At 42.6% G+C, this 13,646-nt stretch overlaps 1 protein-coding gene across 4 annotated transcripts in view; it reads left to right on the top strand.

The window, feature by feature from the left end:
• The window catches only part of LOC138745980 (polyglutamylase complex subunit TTLL1-like), a 39,453-nt gene that overhangs the window by 6,778 nt on the left and 19,029 nt on the right, over window positions 1–13,646 (top strand). For 2 of the 4 annotated variants that reach the window (XM_069903615.1, XM_069903614.1), the window contains 2 exons: window positions 47–201; window positions 9,910–10,118. In XM_069903615.1, the coding sequence (XP_069759716.1) occupies window positions 89–201; window positions 9,910–10,118 (322 nt within the window). In that variant the 5' untranslated portion in view covers window positions 47–88. The remainder of the gene's footprint in view (window positions 1–46; window positions 202–9,909; window positions 10,119–13,646) is intronic. The other 2 variants (XM_069903616.1, XM_069903613.1) reach the window with 1 other exon arrangement.

Below are 13,646 nucleotides of genomic sequence, written 5' to 3' on the forward strand. Positions count from 1 at the left end.
TTGTATACACATGTTAGCCACATAACATTCTGTTTGTTTTTGACAGGGTTAACTGAAGCTGTGGCAGCTCAAGTGTTTCTAAAGATTCATGGCAGGGAAACTCAAATGGGTTACTGATGTTGACAAATCTGTGCTCATAAATAACTTTCAAAAAAGAGGCTGGATCCAGGTTTCAGAAAATGAAAACTGGAATTTTTATTGGTGAGTAAATTGCTTAACAGTAAAATGCAGGGTTGTCATATTTATGGTGCAGTAGTTAGAATCATAAATAAAATTCCTGAGTTTGGAGCATATTGAAGACAACATCTTAATGCAGTAACATAGTGTTCATACTTGCAGGAAGGAGAAAATGAACCTGTATCTTTGCAGCAAATGAGTCTATTGTTTGGAGATCTTCAAATATGGTCGAGAAGAACTTTCTCAATGGTTAATTGTGAGAGAGCGTCAATGGGAAGGAGGGAGATTTTGTATAGTAGCAGTCAATGCAACTGCAATTTTTTTTAAAAGGGAAGTTCAGGTTGTATCATGAATTGGAAGAAATGCACCGCAAAAGTCTGGGAATAAAAATGAAGGCAACAGAGTTTGTACGTGACCATTGAAATGGCATCCCATTCTACAAAAGTATTTAATATGACTTATTGCTATCAGGAAGGAGGTACAAGAGTCTCAAAATCAGGTTGGAAAATAGCTTCTATTTGCAGGCAGTGAGATTGATGAATGGAATCCTGAAGATTGGACCTCTTAGAAATGAAACAAGTAAATTATTCTAAAATATATATGGTTTTTTTTTTACACACACGCGCACAAATACACATTGTGGGAGGCTGATGAATGGTTACAGGACTGCTTCTGGACAGTGGAGTGGTGTTCAATAACTTAGCTGAGGATCTGAACGATTATATCAGGTCTATTACGGACTGTGGACAAATGTGTCACCACCAAATCATTTCAAGGTTTTCCCTAACCAGAAGCCCTGGAAGAAGAATGAAATCCAGAATCTGCTGAGGAGCCAGAACACAGGCATTTACATCCAGAGATCCAGACCACTACACAAGGAGCAGGTATGACCTGCAGAAAGCCTTCTCTGAGGCTGTTAATCAAAAGCAATTGGATCAACCTATTTCCCGTGAAGAAATTGTCGAGGCTGTACATTCCCTACACTCTGGGAAGTCACCAGACCCTGATGGATTTCCTGGAGAATTTTATTAGGCTTTTTCCTCTTTACTTGCACCTTATTTATGTTCTGTTCTTTCAGATTCTTTTAAACTTGGCAAGTTGCCACAGTCTTTTTATGAGGCTTCTATCTCATATTCTTAAAAAGAATAAAATCTCAGTCAAATACTCCTCTTATAGGCAATTTCTTTACTCGGTGTTGACACTAAAATTCTATTTAAAGTTTTGGCTTGTAGACTTGAAAATATTTTGCCACTTATTGTATCAGATGATCAGACTGGATTTATTAAAAATCAGTACTCCCATTTCAATATACACTACTTGTTAAATATTATGCACCCTCCTTCTAAGGAGGTTTCAGAATATCTCTGGATGTGGAGAAGGTGTTTGATCAGGTAGAATGGAATTATTTATTTAAGTCTTTAGAAAAAATTTAATTTTGGGGTTGGCTTTATTCAATGGATTAAGTTACTGCCTGTGTTCTTACTAATTTTAAGAATTTTAAACCATATCGACTTTTTCCAGAGTGGAACTAGACAAGGATGCCCTTTAAGTCCATTGCTTTCTGACCTGGCTTTAGAACCCTTAGCTATCGCTTTTCAAAAATCTAATGATATGACAGGCATTTTCAGGAAGGGCAGAGCCCACAAAATTTCGCTTCCTGCTGATGATTTATTGCTTTTATTTTGAATCTTGAGGCTGTGGCGGCACGCCATTAGGCAGGCAAACCAGCCCCACTTGTAACACACGCAGTGGGGCAGCTGGGCAAAATGGCGCCATCGGGGGTTTCCCCTTTGACCTCAGCACCGGGCTCAGAAGCCAGTGCTTGGGGACACACGTGACACCCTGGTGACGTCAGCGCCCCCCAGCGCGGTTCTCAGCCAGGTCCGGGCTGGGAGTACGTCCAGCCCGGCAGCCTGCAATAAATCAGTTCTGCTCACTGAGCTCAACCCGTCTGGTTGTGTGTTATTTCAGTTAGCTGCTCACTGACAAAAGGCAAAGGAGGAAAAACCCAACACCCAACCCCAACCCACCAATTTTCCCCTGCAACCGCTGCAACCGTGTCTGCCTGTCCCGCATCGGACTTGTCAGCCACAAACGAGCCTGCAGCTGACGTGGACATTTACCCCCCTCCATAAATCTTCGTCCGCGAAGCCAAGCCAAAGATAGCTGCTGCTACAATTGGTGACCCCGACAGGTTCAAACGCCTTTGAACGCAACATGAGCGACCCTTCGATCAGTGCTATAGCCATCAAGCTCCCTGACTTCTGGGTTTAGGAGCCAGAGACCTGGTTCAGCCACACAGAGGCTCAGTTTCACCTCATCAGACACAACCAGGTTCTACCATGTGGTCGCCGCCCTCCACCAGGCCACCGCCAAACATGTGCTGCACCTCGTTCAACACCCACCCGCGGAAGATAAATACGGGACCATCAAGTGGGTGCTCACTGGCTCCCTCAGACTATCCAGGCGCCAGCGTGCCGCTCGGATGCTGCACCTCAATGCCTTGGGGGACAGGTCCCCGATTGAGCTAATGGATGAGATGCTCACACTCATGGACGATCACACCAACTGCCCACTTTTTGAGCGCATCTTTCTCGACCATCTGCCGGAGGACGTCCAGCCACTACTGGCCCAAGAGAGCTTTGCTGACCCGAGGAAGGTTGCTCAGAAGGCTTAAGAGCTATGGCTCGAGCGATTTCCCAGAGGGCTCAACAGTCCAGCAGGTCGTAAGACACGGGCACGACCACTCCAAGCCTTCCTCTAGCGCTGCGGTAGAACACCTGGTCTCTACAGGGGCCACAAAGAGCATAACCAGAGGCAAGGCATCTGCTCCGGGCCTCTGCTTCTACCACCATCGCTGGGTAGCCAAGGCTCAGAAGTGTCGTCAGCCCTGCTCGTTCCAGGGAAATGAGCAGGCCGGCCGCTGTTGATGGCTGTGGCGGCTGATCAGAGACACAGCCTTCTCTACCTGCGGACTCAGTCAGCGGCCGATGTATCAGTGTCATTCCGGCCATGGCCATCGAGTCCAGGAACCGGCCTCGAGGACCTCCCCTCTGTGCAGCCAATGCAACGGAGATCCAGACGTATGGAAACAAGACCATTCACTTCCAGATCGGCCGGCAAAAGTTCTCGTGGAGGTTCACCATCTCGTCCCTTCTGACCGCCATCCTGGGTGCCGACTTCCTCTTCGCCCACAGGTTCCTGGTTGATATTCGAGGTAAGTGTCTGGTAGATGCCAGTACCTTCCAGGCCATTCGCCTCAACACCTCCCGCAGAGAGCAGCCGCAGATGGCCACGATCAACTCGCCCAAGGATGAGTTCCAGCATATCTGAACGAGTTTCTGGTCCTCCTCAAGCCATAGTTCTCCGCTGGCTCACCGTGCCACGGGGTGTTCCATCACATCCCCACTCAAGGCCTACTGGTTCACGCCAAGGGACGCCAGCTCCCGCTGGATAAGCTCCAGGTGGCGAAGGAAGAGTTTTTGCATCTGCTGGAGCTGGGGATCATTCGGCACTCCGACAGCCCTTGGGCCTCACTGCTCCACCTGGTCCCAAAAGTCTCCAGCGGCTGGCGCCCCTACGGAGACTACCAGCCGTTCAACGAGGTGACAGTTCCTGACCGTTACCCGATCCCTCACATCCAGGACTTTACAGCCAACCTGCATGACACGAGGGTATTCTCCAAGGTCGACCTGGTGTGCGGATATCACCAAATCCCAGTGCACCCTGAGGGCATACCCAAGACGGCCATCATCACCCCCTTCGGCGTGTTCAAATTCCTTTGCATGTCATTCGTGCTCAAGAACTCCACTCAGACCTTCCAGCACCTTATGGACTCAGTGGGCAGGGACTTGGATTTCGTCTTCATTTACTTGGACGACATCATTATTGCCAACAGGGATCAGGCGCAGCACAAAGCCCACCTGCGCACCTTCTTCTCTTGACTGGCTGACTTCGGCCTCATGATCAACCCAGCCAAGTGCCAGTTAGGGAAAGAGTCCATGCAGTTCCTGGGCCATACCATCACGGCTGAAGGAGCCATGCCCACCGCTACGAAGATCACCGCAATCATGGAGTTCCCATGCCCGGACAACCTCAAGGGGCTGCAGGAGTTCACGGGTATGGTCAACTTCTATAACCGTTTCGTCCCAGGCGCTGCGCGCATCATGCAGCCACTCTTCGCCCTCATCACGGCCAAACACAAAACACTTGCCTGGACTCCAGAGGCCTGCAGGGCATTCGAGGCCACGAAGGATGCCCTCGCAAATGCTACCATGCTTCCCCACCCACACACCGACCTGCATATGGCGGTCTCCGTCGATGCCACTGTCACAGCTGTTGGTGCCATCCTGGAGCAGCAAGTAAATGGACAGTGGAAGCCATTGGCGTTCTTCAGCCGGCTTCCGAATCACCTCACCAGCGATCAAGGCACCCAGTTCATCTCTGCGCTCTGGGACAGCTCGCCAACAGGCTGGGGATCGAGCTACACCGTACCACGGCCTATCACCCGCAGGCCAATGGGCTGGTCGAGCGACTACACCACCACCTTAAGTTGGCACTTATGGCCCGCCTCACCGGTCCTGACTGGGTGGACAAACTGCCTTGGGTGCTCCTGGGCATCTGCTCGATGCCCAAAGAAGATCTACAGACGTCATCAGCAGAGCTGGTCTATGGCGCATCGCTAGAGCTACCTGGTGAGTTCTTCAATGCACCTCACAGCCCCCAGTGGTCACCGCATGAGCTACTCCCCCACCTCCAGGCCCAGTTGGGCTCCTTCGTACCCCACCACCGCCCAAACACGGCACACGGCCCTATTTACGTCCCCAAAGAGCTGCACTCCACGGAGTATGTTTTTGTTCGGTGAGGCCCATCCACGGCACCTCTGCAGAGGCCTTACGAAGGGCCGTACAAAGTCATTCAGCATTCAGGGTCCACGTTCACGCTGGACATCGGCAGTAGGAGGGAACTGTTCACGGTGGACAGGCTGAAGCCAACACACCTCGACCCCACCAAACCAGTAGTTGTGGCCCAGCCCAAGAAGCGAAGCCGCCCGACTAAAAAGGATGTCGGCGCCAGATCTGGGTGGGGTGCCTGTGTGGCGGCATGCCATTAGGCAGGCAAACCGGCCCCACTTGTAACACACACAGTGGGGCAGCCAGCCAAAATTGCACCGTCGAGGTTTTCCCCTTCAACCTCAGCACCGGGCTCAGAAGCCCACGCTTGAGGACACACGTGACGTCCTGGTGACGTCAGCGCCTCCAGCGCAGTTCTCAGCCAAGTCCGGCCAGCCAGGCAGCTTGCAATAAATCAGTTCTGCTCACTGAGCTCAACCCGTCTGGTTGTGTGTTATTTCAGTTAGCAGTGTAGCTGCCGCTACAAGACTTCAATGCCTTCTATCCTTTAATTTCTCATTTTAGTCAATTTTAAGCTTATCAATTAAATCTTCATAAGAGTGAATTTTTTTCTTTTGAATAATTTGGCACCGATAAATACTAACCTTCCTTTTAAAATTGTAAGAAATCAATTTAACTATTTGGGTGTAACAATTACTAAAAATTATAAAAGGTTATTCAAAAATGTTTTTGTGAAAGAGCATTATCAAATTGGTCACCACTTTTCTTTTTGGTCAAATCAACTCTATTAAAATGAATATATTACCTACATTTTTATACCTTTTTAAGGCTTTGCTTGTTTTTAATCCTAAAACTTTTTTGATTCCCTTGGCGTAATCTTATCTTATATATGGAAAAATAAATATCCTTGCCTAGATAAAGTCCATTTACAAAACTTTAAAAGAATGGAGGTTTAGCCTTGCCAAACTTTGGACAATCAATATACAAACCTTGCGTTTTGGTTATATTATATTAATCATGAAGACCCATCCAATGTGAGTCTCTTTGGAATCTAATTCTATAATAAAATTTTCTCTTCTTTGATCCTCACTTCCTATACTTTTAAATAAGTTAAATAATATTCCGGTGGTTAAACATACTTTGAAGACCTGAATACAATTTAGAAAACATTTTTGTTTAATGAGATTTTCTCTATCTAGTCCTTTTTTTTCTAATTATTTCTTTAAACCTTCCAATGTTGATGTAATTTTTAAAGAATGGTATAGATTGGGCATTAAATGTTTTAAATATATATTTTTGTCGAGGGGAGTTTCACTTATTTTGAACATCTTTCAGTTAAATATAGACTACCAAATACATTTTTTTTCAGTATGATAAGAATTTAATTGCAATTTTTAATTTACAACTTTTCTATAATGGCTCAATATCTAACATTTATGATATGTTTTTGGGAATAAAAGAGACTCCCTCAGATAACATTTAAAAAGCCTGGGAACAGGATCTACAGTTTTTAATTTCTGAAGAAACTTGGAGGGTAATTTTCAAATTGGTTAATACCTCATCTTTATGTGCCCACCATTCTCTCCTCCATAGGGCTCACATGTCCAAAGTCAAGCTATCTCATTTTTTATGTATATCTCCTCGTTGTGATAAATGCGGAGATGCTTTATTCGTTCATCTGTTTTAGACATGTCAGAGTCTTGAGAGATGTTGGAACAAAGTATTTCAAACTTTTTCTGCAGTTTTTAAAGTTCATTTTAAACCTAATCGCTTAATTGCTTTATTTATTATTGTTGGAGAGAATGACATAACTTTAACAGCATCTGATCTGCATATATTAGCTTTTATTTCTGTTATGACTAGTTGGGCAGTGTTGCTTAGATGGAGGGATGTTGCTTCTCCTACTCATGTTCAATAGGTACAGATATCGCCCCCTGCAGTAGGCTGGTGGTCATATCACCATATTGACCCCTTTGAAGGATACCCCGTCAGACTTCCCCTGAGCTGAGCTGCCTGTCACGTTAAATGTCTATCCTACATTGACCTCTCTTTTCTCTTTGGCCTCTGACAATCTTCCAATACACTCAAGGAGCAATCTTGAAGTATTGCAAATCACTTCCTCAAGTACAATTTAAGTTTGCCAACAATGTGAGTCTTGAATCTTATATTTCCAGCATTATATTTTTCCCCTGCTTCCAATTTACACCTCTTCCACACCTTAATCTCCACTTTCAACTAACCCCACTACCATTGCACTGCGTGTTAACAGATAGCCCAGATGTTACTACCTCTCTCACCATCGCCTGTTGAGTGTAGTGTAATGGAAGTTGCCCCTCTCCTTGTTTGCCTGGCCAGCATGTTACCATATAGAATTCTCCATGCTGGAAGTTATGGCTTCCATCATCCCTAACAGGAAGTTATAACAGAGTCCACAAGATACATCCAGCACCAGCTCTTGTAGGCAGCCTCTCCACACAGAACCATGTGTGACTCCTTGCTGTGAGGTCACCAGGGACAAGGCGTGTGTGCCAGGTTCCCAGCACAGCAGTGTGCAACATGTAAACAGGTGTTTTTTGGGAAAGGATGGGAGGCATATACCTACCTGTGAGTGTTCAGACTGGAGGGATAATGAATTAGTGCTATGTGGGGTTGTGTTCGGTGCAGTAAAAACAGAGGCACATGAACTTATCTATTGCTTTGAAATATTTCAACTTGGTGAATTTACTCTGCTATGAAAGCTTGGTTTTAAGTCATGCAATATGGAAGGAATACAGATCCAGCCAAATGGAGCTGCAGTATCCAGTATGTACAACATTCCTGTGATGTTGCCATGGCAGCTGATGTTCCTTCATTTACCTTTAGTGTTGGTGAAAGAGGAGATTTGACTGGGTGGGGCAGAAGAATCATATTTCAGCATTAGCTTTGGTGAAGTTTCTACTTTATGTTTGCATTTTTTATCCTCTATACTTAACATACAATGCAATGACTTGAGGTATAAAAACGATAAAGAAAGGGTTCAAAATTTGAAGTGGTTAGTATGGAAAGGGAGAGGATGCAAACAAAGTAGATGTAAGACCTGTGCAAACTGGGAAGGTTACTGAGGTTTGATATGTTTACATTTGGTCTCCCCTGATGGTTTTGGAAACATGTTCCAGTAAATCTGATGGCTGTGGAGCCCGTTATCATGTGTGGAGTTGCCATTCTGCAAGAGCAAAATAATTAGGGCAGTGTAGATCTAGCAGACTGCAGAGGGTGCAGCATTAAAAGGTTCCAGATGTAATGTGGTTTGCCAGGATTATGCACAGGAGCAACTAAACAAACTACGGGAAAATTTACATCAGAGAAAGTCATCACCATCTACCTCCTCCTTAGTTAAATAAACTGATAGTTCTTCATGCTTGGTTGTGAAGGATGCTCATTGGACCTAGGTTTACTGACATATTTTTGTAAAACCAAAGCCCGAGATTAATGTGATGAACATGTGTCTTGATAAAAGGCCCCAATCCAAAACATTAATTGATCTACTCATGGCCGCCAGATGACCCAGCAGCGATTACATACCCAAGATTCCAGCGCCTGCAGTTTTTTTTTGTGTTTCTCTTTTGCCCAAGATTAATCCTTGTTTTTGAAAAAGGAGACTTGGGAAAAGAAATACTGGCCACTAAAACCGTACTTGCTTTGGATCAATCCTCAGGATATTAAAAACATTTCATATCCAGCATATACAGATGCGCTAGCATTGATTATGTTCTGGGTTGAATCCCACCTGAGTATTTAGCCATCAAAAGGCAGTTTGGTATCACCATCCATGCAGTATTAAGAGAGAAAGTGATGAATGATTGATAAATCTGTTTGTTCCACCTCTAGAATTCAGCATTAAGACACTATGATGAAATTCTTTAGCATTTATGCCAGGGTATTATATCTTGAATACTTTAACAGGTTAGATCAAGTATGAGATCAAAAACCCTACTGCTTTCCAAGGAGAGTGTAGGATTACAAATAGGGAGTAAAAGCAAAGACATTTTTGTACTTATTCCGATATGACTCCCTGGTGTCAATTCATATTTATTTATCGTTCATACCATGCTCTCATGGTAAAGGCGAAATAGCGGTTCTCCAAGACCATGGAGCATATTTGCATAAATATAAATTAGAATAGAAGTTAAACACATTGAAATATTTAAATATTAAGGCGTATGCAGTACACTATCCACATATGTTTTGGGAATTCAGGATCCTGTTGGCTTGGGGGGGGAGGGGGGGGGGATAAACTGTTGCCGAATCTGGATGTAAGGATCTGAGTGCTATGGTTCCTCCTACCAAATGGCAGAAGGGAGAACAGTTTACATGAAGGGTGTAGAGTCTTTCACAATGTTTATTGCCTTTTGGCTGCATTGAGTGTTGTCGATGTCCTTGATGGTGGGAAGAGAGCCCCCACCATGATCTTTTCCACTGACTTCACTATCCTCTGCAGGGTCTTGTAAATTAAGTAAAACCTTGACAGGTCAGTGGGACTAGGCAAAAAAAAAATGGTGCGGCACAGACTAGAAGGACCAAAGGGGCCTGTTTCAGTGCTGCAGTGTTCTATGGTTCTATTTTCTTGCTTATGTCTTTTGAAGAACGTGGAAAACAATGCTGGAGAGATAGGTCTGCTGCAACCTTCTCAGGGCAAACAATAATTGACAATAAATAACATCCCTGACAGGATATATATTTGCAGTGTGAGTTCCCCCATTTCTCATAGAAAATTGTTTTGGATCATACTACATTTTGGATATTTTATGTTGTTTTATTTTATGTTGTTTCTTATACATTTGTATTTCCTAAGGTCATATATTTTAGCAATATATTTTCTTCCCTCATTTTAACTGTACAGGATGAATGTACAGACCATCCACAATGTCTTCAGTGCTGAAAATGGCTATCGTCTTTCAGATGATCAAATTGTAAACCATTTTCCCAACCACTATGAGCTGACCAGGAAGGACTTAATGATAAAGAATATAAAACGTTACCGCAAAGAGCTCAATAAAGAGGGAAGTCCTCTGGCAGAAAAGGATGAAAATGGCAAATACATTCACTTAGGTAACTATTTGTATATTTTGCAGCTATTTGCATCAAGACTCTTCAAGATTTTGTACGTCAATTAAATCACCTCTCACTCTTGTAAACTCCAGCAGATAAAGTAGCCAGTTCAACCTGTTACTAAAGATAACATCCATTTCAGCCATCTGACTATTAAGCCTCATCTGAACTCCTTCCAATTCACTGCATCCTTAAATCAAAAGACCAGTACTGCACACCAGACATGGTCTTACCAATGCCACTGGTTGTGGATGTATTTTGTTGGAAAACTTGTGCGCTTATTAGTAGAATTGGAAAAATTGCTACTCTTCAAGTATACCTGATTGATGTTAGATAAATCATTAAGGATATGTGAAATGGTAAATGTATCTTTTCCTCCTTCTTGGAGTGAAGTTCTCCATCTAGTGGCTTTGTTATAAACTAAATGAATTTACTGACCAGATATCTGTGATAAGTTCCTGCTGATTAAATTAAAAGCTATTGACACCAATAGCATCCCATTACGCTGATCTGCAATGGCCAGTCATAGCACTGTAGGAGATAGAATCTGTAAAAATCCTAGACTGACCAAACCTTTATTGCAGAAACAAAAGAAAGACAGAGGAATGGCTCTCCCTAATTTTAGATTTTATTATTGGGCTATTAATATCTGATATATTACTTTTTGGATTTATTATTCAGATGCACATGAATGTCCTTTATGGGTAGATTTTGAGAGGAGTTCAGTTAGGGGGTACTTGTTGGCCTCATTGCTGGGAGCTCACCTACCCTTTGCATTATCCAAAATTAATAGACAAGATCTTAACCCATTCTTAAGCATATAGTAAGGATTTATTATAAGGTTCCAGTTTTGAAAATTTGTTGGGTTTAATAATTTTGTTTTGTCTAGTAAAATGCATCTTATTTTCTTTTTTAAAGCATCATTGATTGATAAAGCATTTTCAGTATGGAAAATTAAAGGAGTAATAACCTTTTCAGACCTATTTGCAGGAGATTGCTTAATATCTTTCAACTAGTTAACAGACAAATATGATTCGAGCAAGGCATAATTTTTTAGGTATTCGCAAATTAGGACTTTCTGCATACTTTACTTCCAAACTATCCTCTGCTTAACCATTTAATATGATAGACACTATTTTTCAGGTGTATCTACTTCAAAAAGGGTTAATAGCTACAATATAACTTGCAACCAATATCCAACGATAAAATTACTTGGGAATTGGAATTCCAGGAATTGCTTCTGGATGATCAATGGGATCTTTTTTTTTTGACTAGTAAATACTTCATCAATTTGTGCCCATCATTCCTTGATTCAGTTCAAGGTGGTACATTGGGCACATATATCTCAAGATAAGTTGGCCCATATTTTTCCCAAAGTAAATACTACTTGTGATAGGTGCAAAGTTGAGGAACCCACTTTAGTTCATACATTCTGGTCATGTTCAAAACTAAATAATTTCTGGAAAGGTGTCTTTGAAACCCTAGCAAAAGTACTAAGATTAGAATTACACCCAAATCTATTAACAGCTATTTTTGGAATCATACCAGCACACAGTGAAAAATTGCCTTTTCAATATTATTGGCTAGAAAAGCCATATTACGTAAATGGAAGGATCCAAACCCACCTATTCTACTTCAATGGCTTTCTGCTGTCATGTCATGTTTAAGTTTGGAGAAAATTAGGAATCCGACATTTGATACATCTTTTAAATTTGAATAAGTTTATTCAATATTTCCATATAGTTTAAGAATTATAATTCCATACTGGATTCTCTCCTATGGTAAATTTGGTTTTAATCAGGAAACCCTTTGTTTTCCTACTTTACTTTCAGAATTGACTACCCAGTCCATTTTTTTTTGATTAGTTAGAGGAGATTTTGTAATAAAAATTATTTTTAGTCTCTTTTTTTCTTTTGGTTTTACAAGAGGAGAAGAAATTTATTATTAATATATATTTGTAAAATACTAATATGTTCTTTTTCTAATACACGTAAATACATAAATGTAATGTAACTCTCCTCTTTTATATCTTTGTTTCTTTGGCTTGGCTTCGCGGACGAAGATTTATGGAGGGGGTAAAAAGTCCACGTCAGCTGCAGGCTCGTTTGTGGCTGACCAGTCCGATGCGGGACAGGCAGACACGATTGCAGCGGTTGCAAGGGAAAATTGGTTGGTTGGGGTTGGGTGTTGGGTTTTTCCTCCTTTGCCTTTTTTCAGTGAGGTGGGCTCTGCGGTCTTCTTCAAAGGAGGCTGCTGCCCGCCAAACTGTGAGGCGCCAAGATGCACGGTTTGAGGCGTTATCAGCCCACTGGCGGTGGTCAATGTGGCAGGCACCAAGAGATTTCTTTAGGCAGTCCTTGTACCTTTTCTTTGGTGCACCTCTGTCACGGTGGCCAGTGGAGAGCTCGCCATATAATACGATCTTGGGAAGGCGATGGTCCTCCATTCTGGAGACGTGACCCATCCAGCGCAGCTGGATCTTCAGCAGCGTGGACTCGATGCTGTCGACCTCTGCCATCTCGAGTACCTCGACGTTAGGGGTGTGAGCGCTCCAATGGATGTTGAGGATGGAGCGGAGACAACGCTGGTGGAAGCGTTCCACCACCTCTTTTATATATGTTTGATATAACTCAATAAACAGATTGGAAAAAGAAAAAGGAGGTAGAACCTGTGATATCATTACAAGCTGGGAATATTTATCATTAATAATGTCCTGGATTTTGTAGTCAGAACCAAGTGATCACATTTGGCATTGACATTGAAGAAAGCTGCCCATGAATGTTTAACCAACTTTCTAGTTTGGTCTTCCCTTTCCTATCTTCAAATGTTATATGGCAACTGTTTAAGAGACCCCAGTCAACTGCATCAAGCATGCTGAACAGCCCAGCACAATGAGAAACTTTGACGGACAGAAAAGCAAGAGGAAATAACTTTTAACTATTTTTCCATTAACTTATGGCACATGATTGTCACTGACAAGGTTAGCATTTATTGACCATCCCAAAATGCTCTTGAAAAGAAACTAGTGAACTGCTATGCTCAATTTACTGAAGGTAGCCCAAAGAGAAAGATTTAGAATTTTGATCCATTGCAGATAAAAAATGTAATAATTTAAAAATCCAACATACTTTAAAGGTTAGCTGAGGCAATTTCAATCCATGAACATGAGATTTGTATTTGGTACCAGTGCTAGGCAGTAAAAATGATGAAATGTTTCATTAAAATATCACTTATCCCTCTTGTAATAAAGCACATGTTCAGGATATTTCACAGCAAGAATAATTCGCAAATACTTGGTATTTTTATTCATGGCATATCATAATAAGTTCCATCATGTGACCAAACACTTTTTGGTATATCTACAGTCCTTTCTCAATACCTGAGGCAATTAAATTCAGTATCTGAGTCTTGTTCGTGGCCTTGCTTTCTGGAGAGCTGGTACTTGCGGTATGATATTTCCCTATAACATTTCCTGCACTGTTATCCACTTAAGTGACCATGTGTAAAATGATCCTCCAAACTAGCTTT

The sequence above is a fragment of the Narcine bancroftii genome, chromosome 11, assembly GCF_036971445.1.
Source record: "Narcine bancroftii isolate sNarBan1 chromosome 11, sNarBan1.hap1, whole genome shotgun sequence".
In the NCBI taxonomy this organism is placed as follows: domain Eukaryota; kingdom Metazoa; phylum Chordata; class Chondrichthyes; order Torpediniformes; family Narcinidae; genus Narcine; species Narcine bancroftii.